General features: G+C 43.3%; 1 protein-coding gene across 5 annotated transcripts in view; it reads left to right on the forward strand.

Annotated features, from left to right (window-relative positions):
* The window catches only part of Garnl3 (GTPase activating Rap/RanGAP domain like 3), a 143,802-nt gene that overhangs the window by 66,527 nt on the left and 56,936 nt on the right, over nucleotides 1-20,339 (forward strand). For all 5 annotated transcript variants that reach the window (XM_046451190.2, XM_046451191.2, XM_058581776.1 and 2 more), the window contains 5 exons: nucleotides 4,781-4,880; nucleotides 6,542-6,660; nucleotides 9,390-9,454; nucleotides 12,480-12,543; nucleotides 15,633-15,659. In XM_046451190.2, coding sequence (XP_046307146.1) covers nucleotides 4,781-4,880; nucleotides 6,542-6,660; nucleotides 9,390-9,454; nucleotides 12,480-12,543; nucleotides 15,633-15,659 — 375 coding nt within the window. The remainder of the gene's footprint in view (nucleotides 1-4,780; nucleotides 4,881-6,541; nucleotides 6,661-9,389; nucleotides 9,455-12,479; nucleotides 12,544-15,632; nucleotides 15,660-20,339) is intronic.

The following is a 20,339-nucleotide window of genomic DNA, read 5'->3' on the forward strand; positions in this document are numbered from 1 at the left end:
CCTGCCTTGCACGTGTGAAGCACTGGGTTTGATCCTCAGCACCACATAAAAATAAACAAATAAAGATATTGTATCCATCTACAACTAAAAAAATATTTTTAAAAAACCACAGAGGATTACAAAGGAAATGGTTGATCAATAATCAAGTTATCAGAATTTTTTTTTTCATATTGCTGGGGAATCAAACCTAGAGTCTCATGTATGCTAAGCAGGTGTTGTGCCACCAAGCTACATCCCCAGCCCCAGGAGGATTTTCTAAACCTAATTCATGATATATGTGTTTTTTACTTATATTAAATAACCAATCCAGAAGTAGATTCTGTAACTACTATAATTTTAAATGGTGGAAGAACATAAACAGTGTTTCTATATAGCTGCAAACACTATAATGAGTTTTATCAAGTTTTTAAAAGTATCTGGTGTGTGTGTGTGTGAGTGTGTGTGTGTGTGTGTGTGTGAGAGAGAGAGAGAGAGAGAGAGAAAGAGAGAGAGATGGTTACTAGGACTGTTCACTCTACTGTAGTTTATTTTATATGCTCATACTTGAATGAAACACTAAATTCTGGAAGTTAGGGAAAATACAGATGTATTTGTTTTGCCCCATCTGAGTCCTTTCCCCCTTTCCAGCCTCAATTCTTTCAGAACCCCTGGTATAGAGCATTGGTTCTGAAAATTTCATGTCATCAACATCACCCGGTTGCTTGTTAAAATGTAGATCTTGGATTGCAGTGTAGCGCTTGTCTAGCTTGCATGAGATCATGGGTTTGATCTCCAGCACCACAAAAACAAAACAAAAAAAGGTACTCAGAGAGATCTGGAGGAGGAGTTCTACAGTGAACCCAGGAGTGCACATTCCAACAAATCTGAGAAGTGCTGAGCTGCCATCTGGTGCCGCTGCCTCAAAGAACCCTCTCTGAGTTGTGCAAATCTTGGAGGCTCCAGGAGTTTAGCTGTGCTGGGGACATGAGAGAGTCTCCTCTTCAGGCTCTACGGAAGCTTTCTAGGTTCCAGGGCTCAAGGCAATGATACCAACTATTGAGGGGTCTGACTGGCTAAGGCCAGCTTCCTGGGCTACACCCCACTCTGGTCCACTGATGCCCAAGGTTGGTTGACAGGCCCTAGGTGGAGGCGGCACTCTGCCTGGTATCAGGTAGAGAGAGACCTCTGTGGAGCAGGAGCACTGCCAGGGCTCCTGGTTAGGAAGTAAAGGGCTGTTGCTAGTGAACCTATGAGGAGCAGATTCCAACAATACGCCTTCTGAAGTCTCACCAGAAGGTCAAAGCCAAGAGGGACACCCTGATCAGGTGATCAGAATTAACCTCACCAACAAGGAGCACAGGGCATCTCGGGCGAGTGTCTCCATAAGCTGAGAAGGACCAGCCTCACTCATGATGCTCCCACAGGTGTGCAGACCCCGAGTCTAAGTGCGGGGAAATGTCAGGCAGACTCCAAACGCGGAGGGCTTTATTTTAAAAAACCAGGAAAAAGGGTGCTGCAGTCTTCATGTCACTGTCATAAAAGAGAGTGTGTGGAAAAGTTGCAGATGAAGGGAAGCTAGAGGCAAATTGATCCACACTAAAGAAGGACAAAGCTTCAAACAGCACTGTTGAGCCACTTGATGAAATGGGAATATAGAAAATAAAAGTGCTGCACCAATGTTAAACGTACAGACACTGGCAAAGCCACGCCATGGTTATGTAAGATGTCCCTTTGCTTGAGAAGTACACACTGAAGCGTTGAGGGGTAAAGGGCTATTCTTTTTTTTTTTTAATAACTTTACTTTGTTTATTTAATTTGTTTACATGGTGCTGAGAATCGAAACCAGAACCCAATGCCTCACACATGCTAGGCAAGCACTCTACCACTGAGCCAGAACCCCAGCTCCCAAGGGCTATTCTTTATGCATCTGAGTCTTGAATGGTTCCGGAAAAATTGTATGTGTGTGTGTGTGTGTGTGTGTGTGTGTGTAGGTGAGAGAACAAATGGCGGGTGAGACGTTTTCACAGGTGAGCCTGGTAAAGGGGATGCTCTCTGCTTCCTCATTCTCACAGCTCTCTTCACTGTTCTTATTCTTGCAGCTCTTATATAAGTTTAAAAATTTTTTCCAAATAAAGATTTATACATATTTAGCTGCAGCTGTTTTTCAAAATTCAAGATAATCCAATAAAGCATAATAATATTAAGAAACTTTAACCTACAGTTTTATTCCCTGATAAGTTAAAAAGGCAGGACACACACAAAAAAAAAAGACACAGAAAATGATGTAATGGCTAAAATTAAAGAGAGAAAACACCTCTGAAATGGGAACTGGCTTCAGTTCCAGCTCTGCTACTGATTATCTCTGCATCCGCAAGCAACATTCATAAACTTATTAAGTCTCGATTTCCTCATCAGAAAGAATGGGGTTAAAGTAGACTGTGTCTCATCAAATTGATGGTGGCAGTTCTGGAAATAATGCATAGCCTGATACTTGGCATTTAGAGCTCTTAGCAAAGGCAGGAAGTTTCTCGATTCAGTTCGTAACCCCGAGAATGTGACAGCAACACACACACCAAAGAAGCATCAATCCATCTCACTAACAACTATGATGCATAAATCATTTTTTAAAGCCAGCTTTCCATTAAAAGAATAATACCCCATGACCCAGTAGGGTGCATTCCAGAAGTCTAAGAATTCTTCAACACCAGAAGAACTGTTGCTATATATAACACATCACTATGATTTTCCTCTATGTAACTATTCTCTCAATAGTGGCAAAAAAGAAAAAAAAAAAAAAGCTCTTAGTAACATTTAATATTCATTCCAGAGAAAAACCTCTTTGAAAATTCAGAGTTGAAGAAAAGTTTCTCAAAATTATTGAAAAAAAAAACTGATCGCAAACATCTAACAAATCGCTAGAGGAAAAATCAAGAAGTACGTTCTAGTAGCTTGCCTCCTACACAGGCACAAAATAGATGTCCATGGAGCTTTGGTAGAGTAACTGCCAATCATTCAGAAAAATGTGTGTCTAACATAACTCCTGCCCAGTCCAGGCAAGACTCAGACATTCACCATAAAAGTATTTATTACCTTATGAAGGTTGGGAGTGATAGTGTTCAAAAAATTGGAATTAGGTTGATTGATAAACTATTAGGAAAAAATTGATCTTTACTTCATAGCAAACATCAAAAATGCTCAACAGATTAAAGAATGAAATTTAAAAATGAAGCCATAGAACATTTAGAATTTAAAGGTAAATAGTTTCATTAATAATGGTATGGAGGGCTGGGGATGTGGCTCAAGCCGTAGCACGCTTGCCTGGCATGCGTGCGGCCCGGGTTCGATCCTCAGCATCACATACAAAGATGTTGTGTCTGCCGAAAACTAAAAAATAAATATTAAAAAAAAATCTCTCTGTCTCTCTCTCTCTCTCTCTCTCTTAAAAAAAAAATAATAATGGTATGGAGGGGCTGGGGCTGGGGCTCAGTGGTGGAGTGTTTGCCTACCATGTGTGAGCCACTGGATTCCATTCTTAGCACCACACATAAACAAATAAAGGTTCATCAACAACTAAAAATATATTTTTAAAAATAATGGTATGGAGAAACCTTTTTATGTAATGATACTAAAGACAGGAGCCAGGAGGGGAACAATCTGAGAAATTTAAAACATCCCTCTGTGCCCAAAATTATCATAAGCAAAGTTAAAAATTAAACTGATTAAAAAAATGATTTGCATTTTATTTCAAAGTTTTCACAAATAAATATGAAAAAATAATATACAACGATTATAAAACGGACAAAGGACATAAGCGGGTAACCCACAAAAGAAGAATTGTAAATAATTAATAAAAGTATAAAGGAAATGTTCAATTCCGTTGGTGAATAAAGAAACCCAAACAACGTTGAGATGACATTTTTGCCATTAAATTTTGAAGAGGAAACATCAAGGGCATGGGAAGGGGAAGCCTCCATCAGGGCTGAGGGAGCTCTGATCACGGCACCATGTCACAGATCCCTGGCGATGTGCCTACTCCTTGGCAGAGCAGTTTGGCTTCCAAGAATTTATCCTCCAGGGATAACCTGCCACGTTGGCATGTGAGCCGGGGATTAGGTGTTCAGCACAACTTTATTTACAGTGGTCAGATATTGTTAAATAGTCATATTGTGTCCACAGGGCAGACTGCCACCTGAGCCAAAAAGATTAACATTGTAGAAATATATTTATTGACATGGATAAGAGCTAAGGCAAGCCAGAGGCTGTATGTTCAGTACAATTCATTTTGGTAAGAAGAATGCATATGAATATGCATAGAAAAAATACCCAAACATTAATAATGATTATCTTCAGATAAAGTATTTTGGTTACTTGTTATGTTCATCCATATTTTCCACATCAGTTGGGTGATTTTTATAATACATCTTAAGAATTTTACATGGTTGTGGGCTTGAGGTCAGAGGCTGAGATGAGTTGGAGGTGAAATGTGCCTGTGTCAGGTAGCAAACAGCTGGCACTCTGGGGGGCACCAACCCCCAAATGTTGTGAAACCTCTGACAGAGCTACCTTATACTCCTGTCAGTTCCCGCCTCACTCGGTTCTCTCTCGTCTCCGGGGGGCCTCTGGAACACCTCCATGATGCAGACTCAGACCAAGTGTCTTTTCTAATGAGAACATGAAGTTAGAGCCCCTGGGTGTTGCTTTGAACAATGGTTTTTTTCTGGTTCTTTGGCCTCTGGTTCATTTCCAGCTTATTCGCTTTCTAAGTAAGGTTCTTAATGGCACAAACTTTGTTCCATTACAGAATGCGACTGCTCTGCCAGGTACTTGGCGAAGAACAGACGTGCACTTAGAGAACCCGGAATACCACACCAGATGGTATTTCAAGTATTTTTTAGGACAAGGTAATTATGCCATTATAGTGGTTGGGAAGAAAAGATACTCAAAATGAAAATGAGTGCTAGTGTAATTTCTGGTGCTATATATGAGTGAAACTAGGCAATTTAGGGACACTAAGGTCAGGGCATTTCACTTCACTGTCAGTAGTAAGCTTTGTAGATTAAAAGATGCTATTTGGAGTCGCAGCCCTAGGAATTTTTCTTTCCTCTTTTTTTTTTTTTTGATTGGGATTTGTTTTGTCATTTAGATTTTTTCCAAGGTGTTTTTGTCCCTGGGGAGTTAAAGGGGATTATAGAATCTGAATGAGGGCTTTGAGAGACTAGAATTTTCAGGTGGAAAAACAAATTTAGTGAGCTTTGAACATAGGCAGTGAGGCAGAGAACTGGTTCCCCAAGCTTCTGGGCCAATGTGGGCAAGAGGGGCATTAGATAGTGGGTGCCGGTGCCATTCAGCTGTGAGTAGCCTGCTATCTGCCAGGCAGCCTGCAAGAGCAGTGGGGACAGAGTGCAGAGGCAGCGTGGTCCCTGCCCACAGGCACTCACACAATGGGTTTGCATCTATTAACAGAGAATCTTACAGGAGCTACTCTCCACTTCCTGCGAGTCAGCTTCCCTATTTTTAAAGTAGGTGTTAGTCCCTACCTAGAAGGTTTGAAAAGAAGAAATAGCACTAAACCCAGTGCCTGGCATATCCCAAGAGCTCAGTCACTAAGAGCTTTCAAACATCATACTTCTAGAACAAAGGACTCAAGTGAAAATACACAAAAAGATGGAAAACAGGAGTGTGTTAGTGACAGAAGACACTGGCAATGGAAGAATAAGCTCTGCGCAGGATCCTAAATGAGTTTGAGAAGTTGCTTCTTAGGCTAATGCATATGTTGATCTTTGAGCTGTGAAATGAGAGCAATCAGACCTTAGTGATGTCTTTAGAAACCTGATGCAGCACCTCTAAGAAGTTCGTGTATTTGGACAGCAGAATTTATTCAAGTTGGTGGGGGAATATAGAAGCTTTTATAGAGACAGAAATCAGCAGGAAGGTTGTCGCCTTCCCCAGTGCAAACCCAGCACAGTGATGATTTGACAGAAAATGGTGCCATGAGTTTGGTGCCATCAGCTTCCAGTAACAGAAAGCCTGCCCTAAACTGGCTTAAATGAGAAGATATAGGATGAGAAATCCAGAAGGAGGATAGGCTCTGAGGTGGGTGATTCGAAGGCTCAGTGATGTCAAGGACCTGGGCTCTTGCCCCTTTTCTGCTTCTGCATCCTTAGTGTGGCAACTTGGCCCTCCACCGGATCACAAGGTGGTTTCAGTAGTAATTCAATCATCACATCTAGACATCTGTCCAAAAGAAGGTTTTTGAGTCAGGAGGCTTTCTAGAAATCTCTTTATCAGATTTCTCCTTCTTTCTCATTGGCCAGCATTGGGTCACATGTTCACTCCTGAGCCAGTCACTGGCAAGGGAAAGGGGAATTTGATTCAGGATTGATTCCTGAACCAGTCACAGGCATGATTATCAGGTATGAACAGGTTCTGTCCCATGTTGGGCTTGGGATTATCATTCCCTGAGCTCACGTGTAGGAAAGTCTGGACACCACCACAGGGTCCCCTCCTCTCTGCCTAGAAGAAGGAGTTGCGCTCTTGGATTCTAAACCTGTTTCTTCTCCAGTCCACCAGAATTACATCGGAAATGACGCAGAGAAGAGCCCTTTCTTCTTGTCAGTGACCCTTTCTGACCAGAACAATCAGCGTGTCCCTCAATACCGTGCAATTCTTTGGAGGAAAACAGTAAGTACCTGACTCGCACACAGGTCATTCCCAGTCCAGGGTTTCGCAAGCCTCATTGTCCAGGTGGCTCAGGTAAGCCTTTTCCTACGAGGTTCTTTCAGTTTGGGTATTTCAGGATTACACAATTCTGAGTTTAACAGTAACCTTCCCTTATTTATAAACCACTAATCAGACACAGTCACTTGCCTCCGTCTTGGCCTCTGAGAATACAGAACTATATTTTATGAAGTATATCAGTTCATTCACCTCAGCCACTTTTAATACTGAAAGCAGTGAACCGGCCCACCTTCAGCTAAAGGAGAAAGGTGTCCTGGAAAAATTCCACAGCATTTACCTGGGTACAGCCCTGTGGTGCTCCTGCCCCAGGAGATGTTCGGCCAACCACCACATCAGCTCCACTTCTAGAATCTTTTTTAGGTTCAGCCCTTTTGTCAGTCTAGCAGTTTAGAAAAACTGCTCTAGACTTAACTGGACAGGCAGCCACTGCCTGTGGTAGTTTCCAAACACCCAGCTGGGGAGTGAGCTGAAAGGAAACCCTTCAATTTGCAGGTGTAACTCTTCATTGAGCTCAGGGGAGTTTCTTATGTCATGTTCATGATGGCTGCTTTTTTTTCCTGTCTCCTGAATTCCCCTTCTAGTAGTCCTTATATTTGACCTCTGTCTTTCAGTCATTCTTTTCATTTTCTTTTCTTGGTATTTTTCCCTTTCCTTCTTGAAGAATTTTTCAAAGACAACATATGGTATGTTGGAAATGGTGTGCGCCTGCGCGCGTGCGGGTGCGCGCGCGCGCGCACACACACACACACACACACACACAGAGCAATAAATCAGTAACTTCAAAAGGCCCAGAAGAATGTCCAGGAGTCACCACACAGTTTTGTGGCTAGGAGCTTTTTATAGTGATTTAAGACAGGAGTAGTAACAGTAATCAAATCTAACATTATTGAGCACATGCCAGGCACTATACTAAGTCCTCCAAGTACATTATCTCAATAGATGCTTTCGAAGTCAGGGAGGTTAAATGACATGGCTGAGGCCACATGCTGGTAGCAGACCAGGCAGAAACCAGCAGAGCCAAGCTGTCACCATTGCACATAATTAATTCTATGTGTAAATCTTCGATTCCTACTGTCTCGCCCACTAGACCGAGTTCATGGAAGTCAGGAAGATGTCTTCTCTGTCCTCATTATCCCACTACCTAGCTCTGTGCTAAGCACATAGGCAGGGCCCTAGTAATAAGTTGTTGAGTAAATTAATAAATGACATCCAGTCCAGCTTAATCCCTGAGCCACATATGCCACCTTTACCTTATATAAACTTTTATGGTACATTCAGAATTTTTTCTTTTTGAAGCAGATTTAGGGTGAAAATCTATTTGGTGTGAAGTCTTGTGAAATTATTTCCTACAGAGAAATGTTGGCATGTCCCCCTTCCTGTGCCAACTGGGTTGGGTCCTGTCATTAGTACTCTGTGCAACAGTTGGAGGTGACCACGTTGGGGCACTGCATGCCAGTTTTTCTCAAGTGCCTGCACCTTAGTGAGAAGTAACAGTGTCTTCATCCAGAGCAGTGGGCAGGAGGTTTTCTGGCCAACTTTGTACTTACTTACTTATTTACTTATATGTATTTTTTATTTTATGGCTGCTACTTACAGCCTTCCGGTTTCATCTGGTTTCAGTGTTCTCTTTTGGATACCTCTTTCTCTTTGGGGCAAATAACCAAAAATTCTTCCCATAAGAAGAACCTCTGAAGATTCAGATGATTTCTGGTTCAAGAAGTCTTTGAAGCCAGATATGGTCACACATCCAACTCAGGAGGCTGAGGCAGGAGGATAGCAAATTGGAGGCCAGCCTCAGCAACTTAGTGGGACTCTGTCTCAAAAGTAAAAAGAGGAGAGGATGTAGCTCAGTGGCAGAGTATTTGCCTAGCATGTGCAAGGCCTTGGGTTCCATCCCCAGGTGCCCCCTCCCCACAAAAAATCTTTGAGTTGGAGACCTTGTATGTGGGTCTTGTTGTCAAGTGGAGACTGTTTTCTTTTTATGATCTTGGAGGCTTATCCAATTCTCAGCTCAGAGACCAAATAAACCCTCTTCTCCTCTGGTTCAGATGGTGTTTTAGGTAGCTTTCTGTTACTATAACAAAATACCTGAGGCAATCAACTTTAAAATAGGTTTTGGCTCACAATTTTGGAGGTTTCAGTTCATGGTCAGTTGGCCCCATTGCAGCACATCATGGCAGGAATAGGTAGATGGAGGAAGCTGCTCACCTCATGGCAGCTGGGAACCTCTGGAGAAAGACCAACATCCCACAGTCCACTTCAGAAGCTCAGCCCAATGACCTAACTTCCTTCTCTGGTCCCACCTCTTAAAGGTTCCACCCTCTGCCAATAGCACTCGGCTGGTGACCGAGCCTTTAAACACACGGCCTTTAGGGGACACGTAGCCTAACCATGGCAGATGGCTCAGCTCCCCTCCACAATGCCAAGATGCTGAGGATCCCTGTGTGGAAAGTCGTGCTCAAATCCATGAGTGTGCAGGGGTGATGGGACAGTGGAAGATGCCAGAGGCCAGAGCAAGGTTCGTTCCAGCATAGAACATGTTTATTTCTGAACATGGCCCTTGAAGGAGCCCAAGAAAGTCCAGACACAGCTTCTTTCCAGTGCCCAGGCAGGGCTCTCTCAGAGATGGGAGTCACCGCAGTCCTCACTGATTCAGCGTTTTCACTTCCCAGGGTACGCAGAAAATATGCCTTCCCTACAGCCCCACGAAAACTCTGTCTGTGAAGTCCATCTTAAGGTGAGTACGGATGAGCAGAAACCCACACCACCGGATTTCCCTGGAATGCACTGTGTAGCGTCCCCCGTCCCCCACGAGGCCTTCACAGCAGCCCCACAGGGCAGGTGCCCTCGCCCCCATTCTATAGAGGAGGAAACGGAGGCTTCTGAGAGAAGGCCCAGCTTGAAACTCACATGGGGTGGAGCTGGGCACAATCCAGGCCCGGCAGCTCCGGCGCCACTCAGGCCTCTCCAGCACATTCATTGCCTGATGCTTTTCTGTGCATTCACTTGGACACTTTAGTCTTAGAAACAAAATCAAGAAATATTTTTCTTTTCATTTTTCTACTTTGAAATAGAAACCCAGATGTCAGCAAAAACTTCTCTGAGGAGAATGTGCTTATTCTTCCCCAAACAGAAAGTGAAATGATTGGAACATCTGGCCGCTCCCTGCCCAACTGCCTCTCCATGCCCCCACCTTCCCACCCCCTCTATATCTTTCCCATGCTTGGGTGGCAGCCCCCCAGGGGAATGCCACCGTGCTGATGGAGCTGTCCCTTTTTCCCTAGCTAGGATGTTATATCCTAGTGACCCGCTCCTTTGTCGGCACTGTGCTAAATGCTTTCAGGTGTTCTCTTGGTAAACCTGTGACTAGCTCCAGGAAGTACATCTGTGGTTGTCTTCATCTGCTTATCAGGGACTGGAGCTTCAGAGAGGTGAGGGGATTGGCAAAGATCTCACAGCTGGTAAACTGCCAGGCTGGGATTTAAACCTAGTCCATGTGACCCCAGGACTTGGGCCAAGGATGACGCAGATCCCAGGGCCTGTTGATTTCCTCTGTTCACCCGCAGCTAGGTGGTGGTGGGAGATGGTTTTCAGGATCCCCAGGTAGCACATCATAGCTCCAAGTCTGACTGACCAGGATGTCTCTTGGAGTGAGAGACTTGACTCCATCAGTTAAGGGTTAAGATTTACAGTAAAATTTCCATGTCCCATCTTCAAACTTGATTTGATCTTCAGATTGCAGGCCTTCTCTTGTCTGCTCTAAGCATTCTGATTTTCTTCTGGAGCAGTCTGAAGCCTGAGTTAAAGAAGTATCAACAGAGAGGTTACATTTTTGTTGAGCATGGAACTATCTTGTTGCTTCTAAGGATCTATAAATTTTAACATGCTACCAAGAATAATACTTTGAATTATATTGACTTAAGATTTCTTTTTAACACAATTTTTAAAGATATCTTTATTTCACTTATTTATTTTTATGTGGTGCTGAGGATCGAATCCAGGGCCTCGCGCGTGCAAGGCGAGCGCTCTACTGCTGAGCCTCAACCCCAGTCCTGGCTTAAGATTTCTATGAATCTTTTTTTGTTGTTGATGTTCTCTAGAAGTTACTCTGGCTCCTTCTTCCTTGTTTAAAGACAGGGCAGTTAATTCAGCTAGAATTGATTTAGTTAGAATTTCACTTAGTTATGTGAGCAGCACCCTCCCTACTCAGTACACCACTCACAGACAGAGCAAGTTGCAGCAAGGTTTTAAAGACAGGGAAGACTGAAACTTCCACAGTCACCATCAACAGAAGTAGACTTATCTTCTTTTGTTACAAACATGAACTCGAGAACTTAAAAGGAAATTAAAACGTTAAAAGTCAAGATTGCAATTAATCACCGAGTCTATATTAAAGCAGGAAACGGAAACTTTATTCACCAGCTGGGGGGCCAAGGGGAAGGCTGCAAGTCTACACCCTTTGACCCCCTCCTGGAGTTTGAAAACACCTTTTACAGTCCAAAACCATATTAATCATAAGTGGTTATTGCTGTGATTGAAAACCATAAGCAAACACCATGAGATCTAAAATCATAAGCAGGAGGGGGAATGGGTCAAAACGTCCCTAGTTGAGTACAAGTTAAAGAACGGTTACTAATGTCTGGACAAATTGATCTCTGACAGGGTACATTGTCCAAGAAAAATGGGAACCAAAGAGAGAACAATTTTACACTGTATGAGAATTGCTACTTTGCTTTGCCAAACATGCTATGCTAAGCAACTGTTGATGGGTACAGAGGCAGGGCTTCCCCATGGGAGAAGCAGCTTTTACATGACATGAAGTTTCAGGGTAAGATGGAGTCTGTTTGGTCATTGCCCATGTAGCCTGGCCCAGAACAAAAATATAAATACTACAGAGTCAGATTAAGCCTGGGTTCAAGTCCTCGCTCTGCTCCTTAATGGCTTTGTTATCCTGTTGTCTTCTGAGCCTCGATTTCTTTACCTTTAAAATGGGGACAAGGAGGCATGGCTCAGTGGGAGAACACTTGCCTGCCATGCACAAGGCTATCCTAGCAACAAACACACACAGCTAAAGCGGACAAAACAGTACCCACCTCCTGGGGACTAAATGGGGTGTGGGCGCCCATGTGGAAAGTCCTTTTCACATATTAGTTCTTACTTTTACCTGTGACTCATGAATATGGGCATCCTAGGTGGAAGGGGCCTTAGAGATCACCTAGTTCACCCTCCCTGTTTTACCTCTAGTGGAACTTAGCTTTGAGAAAATTCATGTTTCTTGTCCTAAGTAAGACATTAAAAAGTACTCTTAAGGATATTTTGCTTTGTGTGGTAGAGCAGTCACCAAAGTAAGAAAAAAAGTCAGTTGATCTTATTTACATTTCATCATTTTTCTAGTACATGAAAAGAAGAATCTAGTAAACTAAAATAAGAATTTTTATTCTTAAAAATAAGAATTTATAAGAATTTTTTTAAAGGTTGCCTAAATTAGATGTTCCTGATTCCTCCCCACTCTTACTATATGAGTATCACTCAGGGACAGTATGTAGGTAAAGTAGAATGTGGTGTTTGGTGACTTTCACATATTTGTTCATTGATCATTCATTTGTTAATTGGTGTCTCCTGTGTGCCAGGCCCTTCAGAGAAGCCAGCCATGCTGTTCTAGAATCTAGAAGATGTTATCTAACTTCTCTGGAGAGCTGAGATTCATTCCACATTGCTTAATCTCCACCTCACTGTGGCTCACTCTGTCTATTCTATTTCAGTGCCATGAATCTGGACAAATTTGAGAAAGGCCCTAGAGAAATTTTTCTTCCTGAGATACAAAAGGTAATGAAAAATTTTGTTCTTCATAATTGTATAGAACCAATCACCATGTTAGGATAGGCCTGACAGGGCTGTGATGCTTAGGCTGGGGTTCAGGGTGAATCACCTGTGTAGCTTTTAAAACATCCTCATGGGAGAACCTCATGTCTGAGATTCTGCGGGTTTGGGGAAGAGCCTGAGAATCTGTTTCTCAGATGTTCCTTGAGTGGTGCTGACACCTAGCCACGAGTGAGTACCGCTGAGCTGTGGTCCTCAACCCATGAACCAGTAAAGTGTCTGTTCAGAAAGGTCTTAAAACTTAATCTCTTCCTGAATGATACAGAATCATGTGGAATGTGAAAGAGATATTTAAAAATTAATAAAACAAGGCTGGGACTGTGGCTTAGTGGTAGAGCACTTGCCTAGCATGTGTGAGGCACTGGATTACATCCTCAGTACCACATAAAAATAAATGAATAAGTAAAGATATTGTGTCCATCTATAACTATTTTTTTTTTAATTAATAAAACACAAAATGACCATGTGCTCTTACTCATTCAGAACTGTGCTGAGTATCAGAGGATTCAGAGTCCCCAGAAAGCTATCCTGTTCTCTTAGGGACTTTTAAAGGGGCAATAAAAGTTCAGTCATAATCTAGATAAGATTCATGTGAAAATACCAGCCACACTTCTGTCTCGCAGCTGTAAATCATCTTAGCTTTGAAAACTTCCCCACTCACCACTGATTCCTGCCAGAGCCTCTGGTGTTGCTGTTCACCTATCAACCAGTAGCTACTTTTTTAGAAGTTCTGAAAAAAGTTCTCTTCACAATTATAGGAATAAGAATATTTTAAAATCTTGAATTGTGTTAAGTGGGACCTTAGCAAAGCAGGAACACATGGCAGGAGTGCCTGCTTCTGAAGAAATGTCATCTGAAATAAGCAGCGCACCAATCATATGGCAAAGTGGAGATTAAAGGGACTGTAAGTGCAGGGGCTGGGTGACAAGGGAAGAAGCTGAGAGGCAGTTTTGAGTTCTGTTCAGGGGGTGACAGGGAGCCAGTGGGGTCTGAGGGTGATGAGGGCCGTGCTTTGTGTGTTTGGGGAAATAAGCCAGAGCGAGAGGCCTGGTGGGAGCAGAGCACCCTGGCGTGCATTCCTTAGCTAAGGCATGGTTAGCCTTGAGGATAAGGTCGTTGGCTCTCAGCCTTGCTTACCTCAAATATATAGAGTTTTGAATTTTCATATCTTTTATTTTGATTTAATGTTTAAAATAGTATTTGTACCCTGCTGCAGCCTTAGGAGAAAACTCAGACAAAAATAGGTGCATTGGGTTAAACTAAGCAATTTTAAGCCATGACATGCTTTAAAGTGACTATAGCACATTTGAATTGCAAATATGTCATTACCCTTGTGCCTTTGTCACTTCATTATACAGAGTCTTAACCCTTCCTTCTTCAAGCCCGGGTGTGATCCTGCCACCATCCCTGCCCCCAGATGGCCCCAAAACCCCCAGAGCCAGCTGTGGTGCTTCTGGCTGACAGACTGCCCTGCTCGGCCCTCCCCATCTGCTTTCTCTCTTCTTCAGAGTAAAAGGGGACAAGAAGAAAGGTCTAGAGCCATCTGCCCACCTCTGTCATCCCTTGCCCCATACTTTCGGAACAAGAAATTTTTAGGAACAAGAATATTTTAAAATCTTGAATCGTGTTAAGTAAACTTTAGCAAAGCAGGAACACATGGCAGGAGCGCCTGCTTCTGAAGAAGTGTCATCTGAAATAAGGAAACTTTAAGATAAATGTAACCTGGCAGCCTGTGACACCTCCCCACCCCCATCCCTGTAGTAGCTGAGTGTGGAGACCCTCTCCCCAGAGCTCAGCAGGATTCCTGCTTAAAGCTGATCTCTGAGCCTGGCTGCCGAGGACAGCCCCCGTTACCAGGCCAGAGACTGGTGGCAAAACGCCCAGTCCTGACACTTGCTGGGATCTTGGCAATTGGGAAGCCCGAGTCATGAGCGCCTCCTTGTCTTACTCCCCACATCAGTTAAGAGAAGGCCCCAGATCCAGTTCTTACTGGCAGGCCTCGTGACCTTAACTCAGACCCTTCCCTGGGATTCTGGAACAGCTGAACTGCTCACAGGTTACTTGAAAAGATCTAAAGAAACTGTGGGAAGAGAACTTTGCAATGAAATGCATGATGACATGCAAATATAAAGATGTCCCAATGAGAAAAAATACATAATAACTTTATTTTTTCCCAAAACTTAGAAGTAACCAAAATCACAGAATTCTGAATGAAAAAGGCCTCCTGTTAAATAAAATGGGAATTTGTGTGCCTTGCAGAGTTCTTTCAGAGTTGCCAGGTCTCCAGTGAACCCAGCTCCTCTCCTCTTGGGCAAGAAGGAGGGTGAGGGTCCCTTCAGCCTCCTCCACTGCCACCCTGGCTCTCTCCCTCCTGTCCTCCCTACAGCAGCAATGGCTCACCAGGCCTGTCCTCCCCCACCTCCACTCACCCACTGATCCCTGCCAGAGCCTTTGGTGTTGCTATCCACTTATCAACCAGTATCTACTTTTTTAGAAGTTGTGAAAAAAAGTTCTCCCATGTAATTAGTCTACAAATTTATATATGGAGTGACTGAGAATAATAAGGAAAGAAATCAGAGGCTGATTGTATCTATGCTGCATACCAGGCTTTCCACACACAGCAACCTGTGCAGAGTTAAGACGGTGTTATCCTTGGGCAGTGGGTGAGGAAACAGAGACCCTAATGGGCTAAATATCTTGTGCCCAAACACACTAAAGTACATGATGGAGCAAGGATCTAAAGCCAGGATTCTTCAAGGTCGCTGCTCCAGGCCTCTCATAGGAGAGGGTCTTAGGAGACGACCTGACCTAGGGTCAGGCAAGTTACAGGGGACAAACCCAAGATTCTTGGCTCCTGCCTTTGGTCATAGTTTTGTTTTATTTTGTTTCCCCCAAAAAAGATCCATAAACAACTTGTTATTTTCAAAATGTTTTAATGCAAAACTGTGAGTTAACTGAAATTCGGCTTCCATAGAAAGCCAAAATCAAATGAGACCCTACACATGCACGTAACTTTTGAAACCTTTACTTGACAGGACTTGCTGGTTCTTGAAGAACAAGAGGTGAGTGTTTTTATGGAGCCTTTGTTTGGCCATTTCTGCTTCCTGTGTGTCAGTGTGACACCCCTCTGGGTGATTCTGCATGGGTCTACAGTGTGGGTCCTTCCCACAGGAAGACTGGACTGAGGGGTTTGGTCAAGGCATACTTCAGAATTTTCTATGCTGCTAGCTATAAAGATATAAAAGCAATCAAACTACTTAGTCTGCTTGTGATCAAGGTAAGTAATGAGGCTTTAATTTCTATTACATTAAAAGAGGATGTTTGTACATTAGTTATTAAGCAGATTCTAAATATACAAGATCCCTGACTTATTTGCATGTTTTTGTGTCCTATTGCCCCATTGTTTAAAAATACGTTGGGGGCTGGGGTTGTGGCTCAGTGGTAGAGCACTTGTCTACCACTGATTTGATTTGATTCTCAGCACTGCATATAAATAAATGAATAAAATAAAGGTCCATAAACAACTAAAAAATATTAAAAGAATACATTGGGTTTTCTAAGCACATATCTAATAGAAGGAGATGTCCAAAATATTATCAACAGGCAGATGAGTAAATAAATGATGATTTAGGCATATTGTGCTCCTCCATGAATGGTAATTCATCTGTCCAGTTGCTCAGACAAACTTTGAAATCTTTAATAGCTATCTTTCTCTTTACACCCCATATCTAATCCATCAGCACATCCTGTTGATACTTCTGCATAAATATCCCCAAAACAAACACCTCTCAGTTGCCTCCACCACAACCACGCTAGTGAACTGCCACCATCCCAATCTTCTCTGGCCTGAACTATGAACGCCAGATCTCTGTTTCTCAATGTCATTTCCTTTCTAAGGGAATACTTGCCTGAAGCAGCAAGAGTGCCCTGTTATAGTGACTTGGAGAGATCTGAGCAATAGTTGGGTCCTTCTGAGCTTCTTGGAGAGCTGTGTGACCCAGGCATTCTGATTCAATTCTATAGCTTCTCAGCTAAGATCAGTTGGTATCTTTTAATCCCAATTCTAGCCTATTCTAGTGATAAGCTGTAAAGATGGGCAGGAAAAAAGTTAGTAAATAGCACCTATGATGTTCCTGAAAGGTTAGCTATTTGATAAAGGGATGTCACTGTCCCAAAACCCATGTTTTATTTGGCACCCCCAGGAGAAAACATGGCATCTTGTGCTGTAATACACATGGGATAGCAAGAGAACTGTAGGGACAAGTGGAATCCTAGAAATACAGAGCGTGTCCAGACAGGAGAAACAAGGTGTGGAGTTTTGAATAAGGCCATCCTTTCTCAATTCCAAAAGATTCTTCTGGAATCATTGGGACTTTCATTTCTCCTCATACTTCACTTCTTGCAGAAGAAATATAATTCCTAACATACTATTAATTCCAAAGCATGGGAAGTTCTGTTTCATGAAGTTTAAAGCTTAAACTTTTTAAAAAGTTCCATACAAGTAGAAATGAAAAATGTGACCTTGTCTCTGTGTCTGAGCAGGACTTATGTGCTAAGCAAACGAGTGCTCCCAGATTCCCTTTAGCAGTCACCTCTCTCTGGAGCCCAGGTCTGCTCTTGGGACCTTGAAAGCTGCCTCCATCCTTCAAGATCTAGTGCTCCAAATGGCAGCCAGCCTCTTGATGCACTAAGGGTGTTCTGTTGAGTGGCTCATTCTGATAGGATCTGATAGGAGCTGGGGTATAGCTCTGGGAAAGGGTGTGTTTGGCATGTTTGAGGACCTGGGTTCAGTCCCCAGCACCAGAAAACAACAAAAACTGGAAAATATCCACTGGTGAGTTCAGCCCAGATCAACACACTCCTCAAATATGAGAAGTCACTATATTGAGGGATGCCCTGATTTCTGGAAATAGATGAGAGTTCCATGTTAGTCATGGACATCATTTGGGAAATGATCTAAAAGAACCTATAAGAAAGTTTAAGAATTTAACAGGGCCTTGCATCTGAAGGTGATTTGAAGCAGGAGGTTCCATATAATTTATCTTTTAAACTGGTACCCTCTTTGGGCTGGGGATATAGCTCAGTTGGTGGAGTGCTTGCATTGCATACACAAGGCGCTGGGTTCAATCCCCAGCACCACAAAAAAATAAAATAAAAAACAAACAACAGGCAAATCAGATTCAAGCCAGGGCTGTCTTGGAAAACTTGGTTGCATAATCTCTCTGTCTATAAGTGATCTTGAAGATCCTGTGCCTTCAGATGCACAAACATCCCCATCCTGCACCCTCTGTGCCCTACAGACTTTGTACTTATGCAATCTGGCCCTGACACCATGTGATGAAGACTTAAAAAGGCCCTGCAACACCAGTCTTTCTGGGGTCTCCACCTAAGCAAGAGGGATCCTCAGCAAAGAGAATTGGTAGCAGGCCAGCCTCAGAACAGCCCCATAAAGCTTTGAAAACCACAGCTCAGCTTGTAGCTCTCAGCTTTGCTCAACTCATAATCGTCTTGAGAAGACAGTGGCATGACATTGGCAAGAGCTGTGGTCAGAAGTCAGGAGGCCCAAGTTCCAGATCTGCCCCCTACTGTTCACTTAGTACCTAGTCTCTGCTTCCCTGGATTTCCCTGTCCTGTCTGTAAGTGAAGGGGTGGCCTCCAGGGACTACAGGTCCCTTCTGATCCTAACAGGCTGTTAGTTCATGGCCCATAGCTCTGATCATTGACCTGACCCTTTTCCCCTGGTTTTTTTTTTTTTTTTTTTTTTTTTTGGCTGCCAGTTTGGCTGGACCCAATCCTGGGCTTTTGGCAGCCTGTTGTTGTTCCTGAAGTCCAGTGACTCTCACAGCAGGCTTCTGGACAGCAGCACTAGCACCTCCTGAAAACCTGGTAAATGCAGACTTTGGGGCCCTATCTCAACCTGCTGACTTAGAACTCAGGGGTGGGACCAGCAATCTTTATTCTAGCAAGCCCTCCAGGGCATCCCTATGCCTGCTCAACTTAGAGAGCCGCTGCTTCTGTCCCTGCATAGTTATTTCCACAGGGGCCATCTGTTAGAATCCAAATTGCTACAGATGCTTTTTGAGGGACTCCCAAGAATGGAAGAGTTACAGCATCTTACAAGGGATAGCTGTCATCACTTCTAAAATAGATGAAGGAAAAGCGGCAAACTGTAGAAACCCAAAGTGAGCAGAGTTCCCTGACAGAATTCTAAGAAACTGACCAAAACTGGCTTGTAAGGAAGAGATGATCACCCGGAGGCAGCTGGTGAAAAATGAGTGATTTCTGACCAGGTTTGTCTCTTCTCATTTATTACACACACATTCACATGAATTCACCTCTAGGTCCTGGCACCTGTGGTCAGCCCTGCAGATTCAGTGGAAAGTAAAATGTATGTGATCCCTCCTGCAGGTACTGGGGCTCTGGTGGTGGAAAGAAATGAATGTTCAGGTTCCTTAGAAGAGCTACAGAGCGAAGGGTGCCCTGGTGGGGATGAGTGGGGTGTGCGGCTCTGTCCCAAGAGTGAAGGGGTGGCCTCCAGGGAGATTTGTCCTAGGAGATTTCTCTGAAAATTGCTGCTTGAGCCAAGACTTGCATAATTGGGAACAAGCTGCCATCCCCGGGGGCTGGGTAAGAGCTCAGGTGGAGGGGTTGGCCAGAGCATCCTCCTTCTTCCTGCCTCTGTGTAGAAAACCACTGTCACTGGTGGGTGTGAATCTGACTTGCAGGCATGTTAGGACAGAAAAATGTTGAGAAGCATAACCTCAGACTCCAAGATTTTCAGATTCTTAATGCTCCCAGATTCCATTGTCCTAAATCCTGCTCCTGCCTTGACCTTCCACCTCTGACCCATTGGGCAGGGCTCTGCAACTTTGTTCCTTGTCTGTCCCTTGATTGACCACCAAGAACTCCCCACTTAGTGGTGGGTCACACAACTGTGCAGGGAACTGATTCTCTTCCAACAGTGGGATTTTTTTTTAATTATGAAACACTTCAGGAATGCAAAAGAGTGAAGAGAATCATGTTATGAATACCAGTAAACTCACTGCCCAGCTTTAGGGAAAAAAAAAAAAAAACAGAGTTGAAACCCTGTTTCTCACTCTCTGACCCCTTCCCCTGTCTTCCTCACTTCCAATAGAAGCTGCTCTTTCGTTTGGTATTTGTCATGTCCACAGGATCCAATTTTATTAACTCGCTGTTTGAGGTCGAGGACGGCAGACTGCACATTAGACTAGTGACTGCTTGCTTCGCTTTTTTTTTTTCCTTGCACATCTGTTTTGTGACTTGTTCAGATTAAATATCTTTAGGAATTGGGGAAAATGAGCTTTTAGTATAAATTGCCCACCATTCTGTTTCTAAAAGAGTCCACAAGACATTAGCCTAAGATTGTTATGTTCGGCTTTGAATGACAATGAGCTCTCCTTTGCTGACTGGGATCTGGACTGTTGCGGGTGGGTGGATTAGAAGATGGTGCCAGCCCCATGAGTTGCTGTGGCCATTTATCTGGAGCTCTGTGTTGCCCCAAAATGGACCTGGCATCCTGCAGGTGCCACTAGTTATGAGATTGCCAATGAGTTAGCACATATAGAAGCATATGGTCTCATCTTTAAATTTTAAAAACCTATGAAAATAATGTAATTATTGTCATTCACATTGTCAAAATTCGAACGGGAGGAAGGAATCTCCAAGTGTCCAGCTTGGTGACATCTTAGGACCATGCACACTCTGATGGTAAAATTAACTTC

Source organism: Marmota monax, unplaced genomic scaffold (genome assembly GCF_021218885.2).
Source record: "Marmota monax isolate L192 unplaced genomic scaffold, Marmota_monax_Labrador192_F-V1.1 WCK01_AAM20220418_F8-fsc00020, whole genome shotgun sequence".
Taxonomy (NCBI): Eukaryota; Metazoa; Chordata; class Mammalia; order Rodentia; family Sciuridae; genus Marmota; species Marmota monax.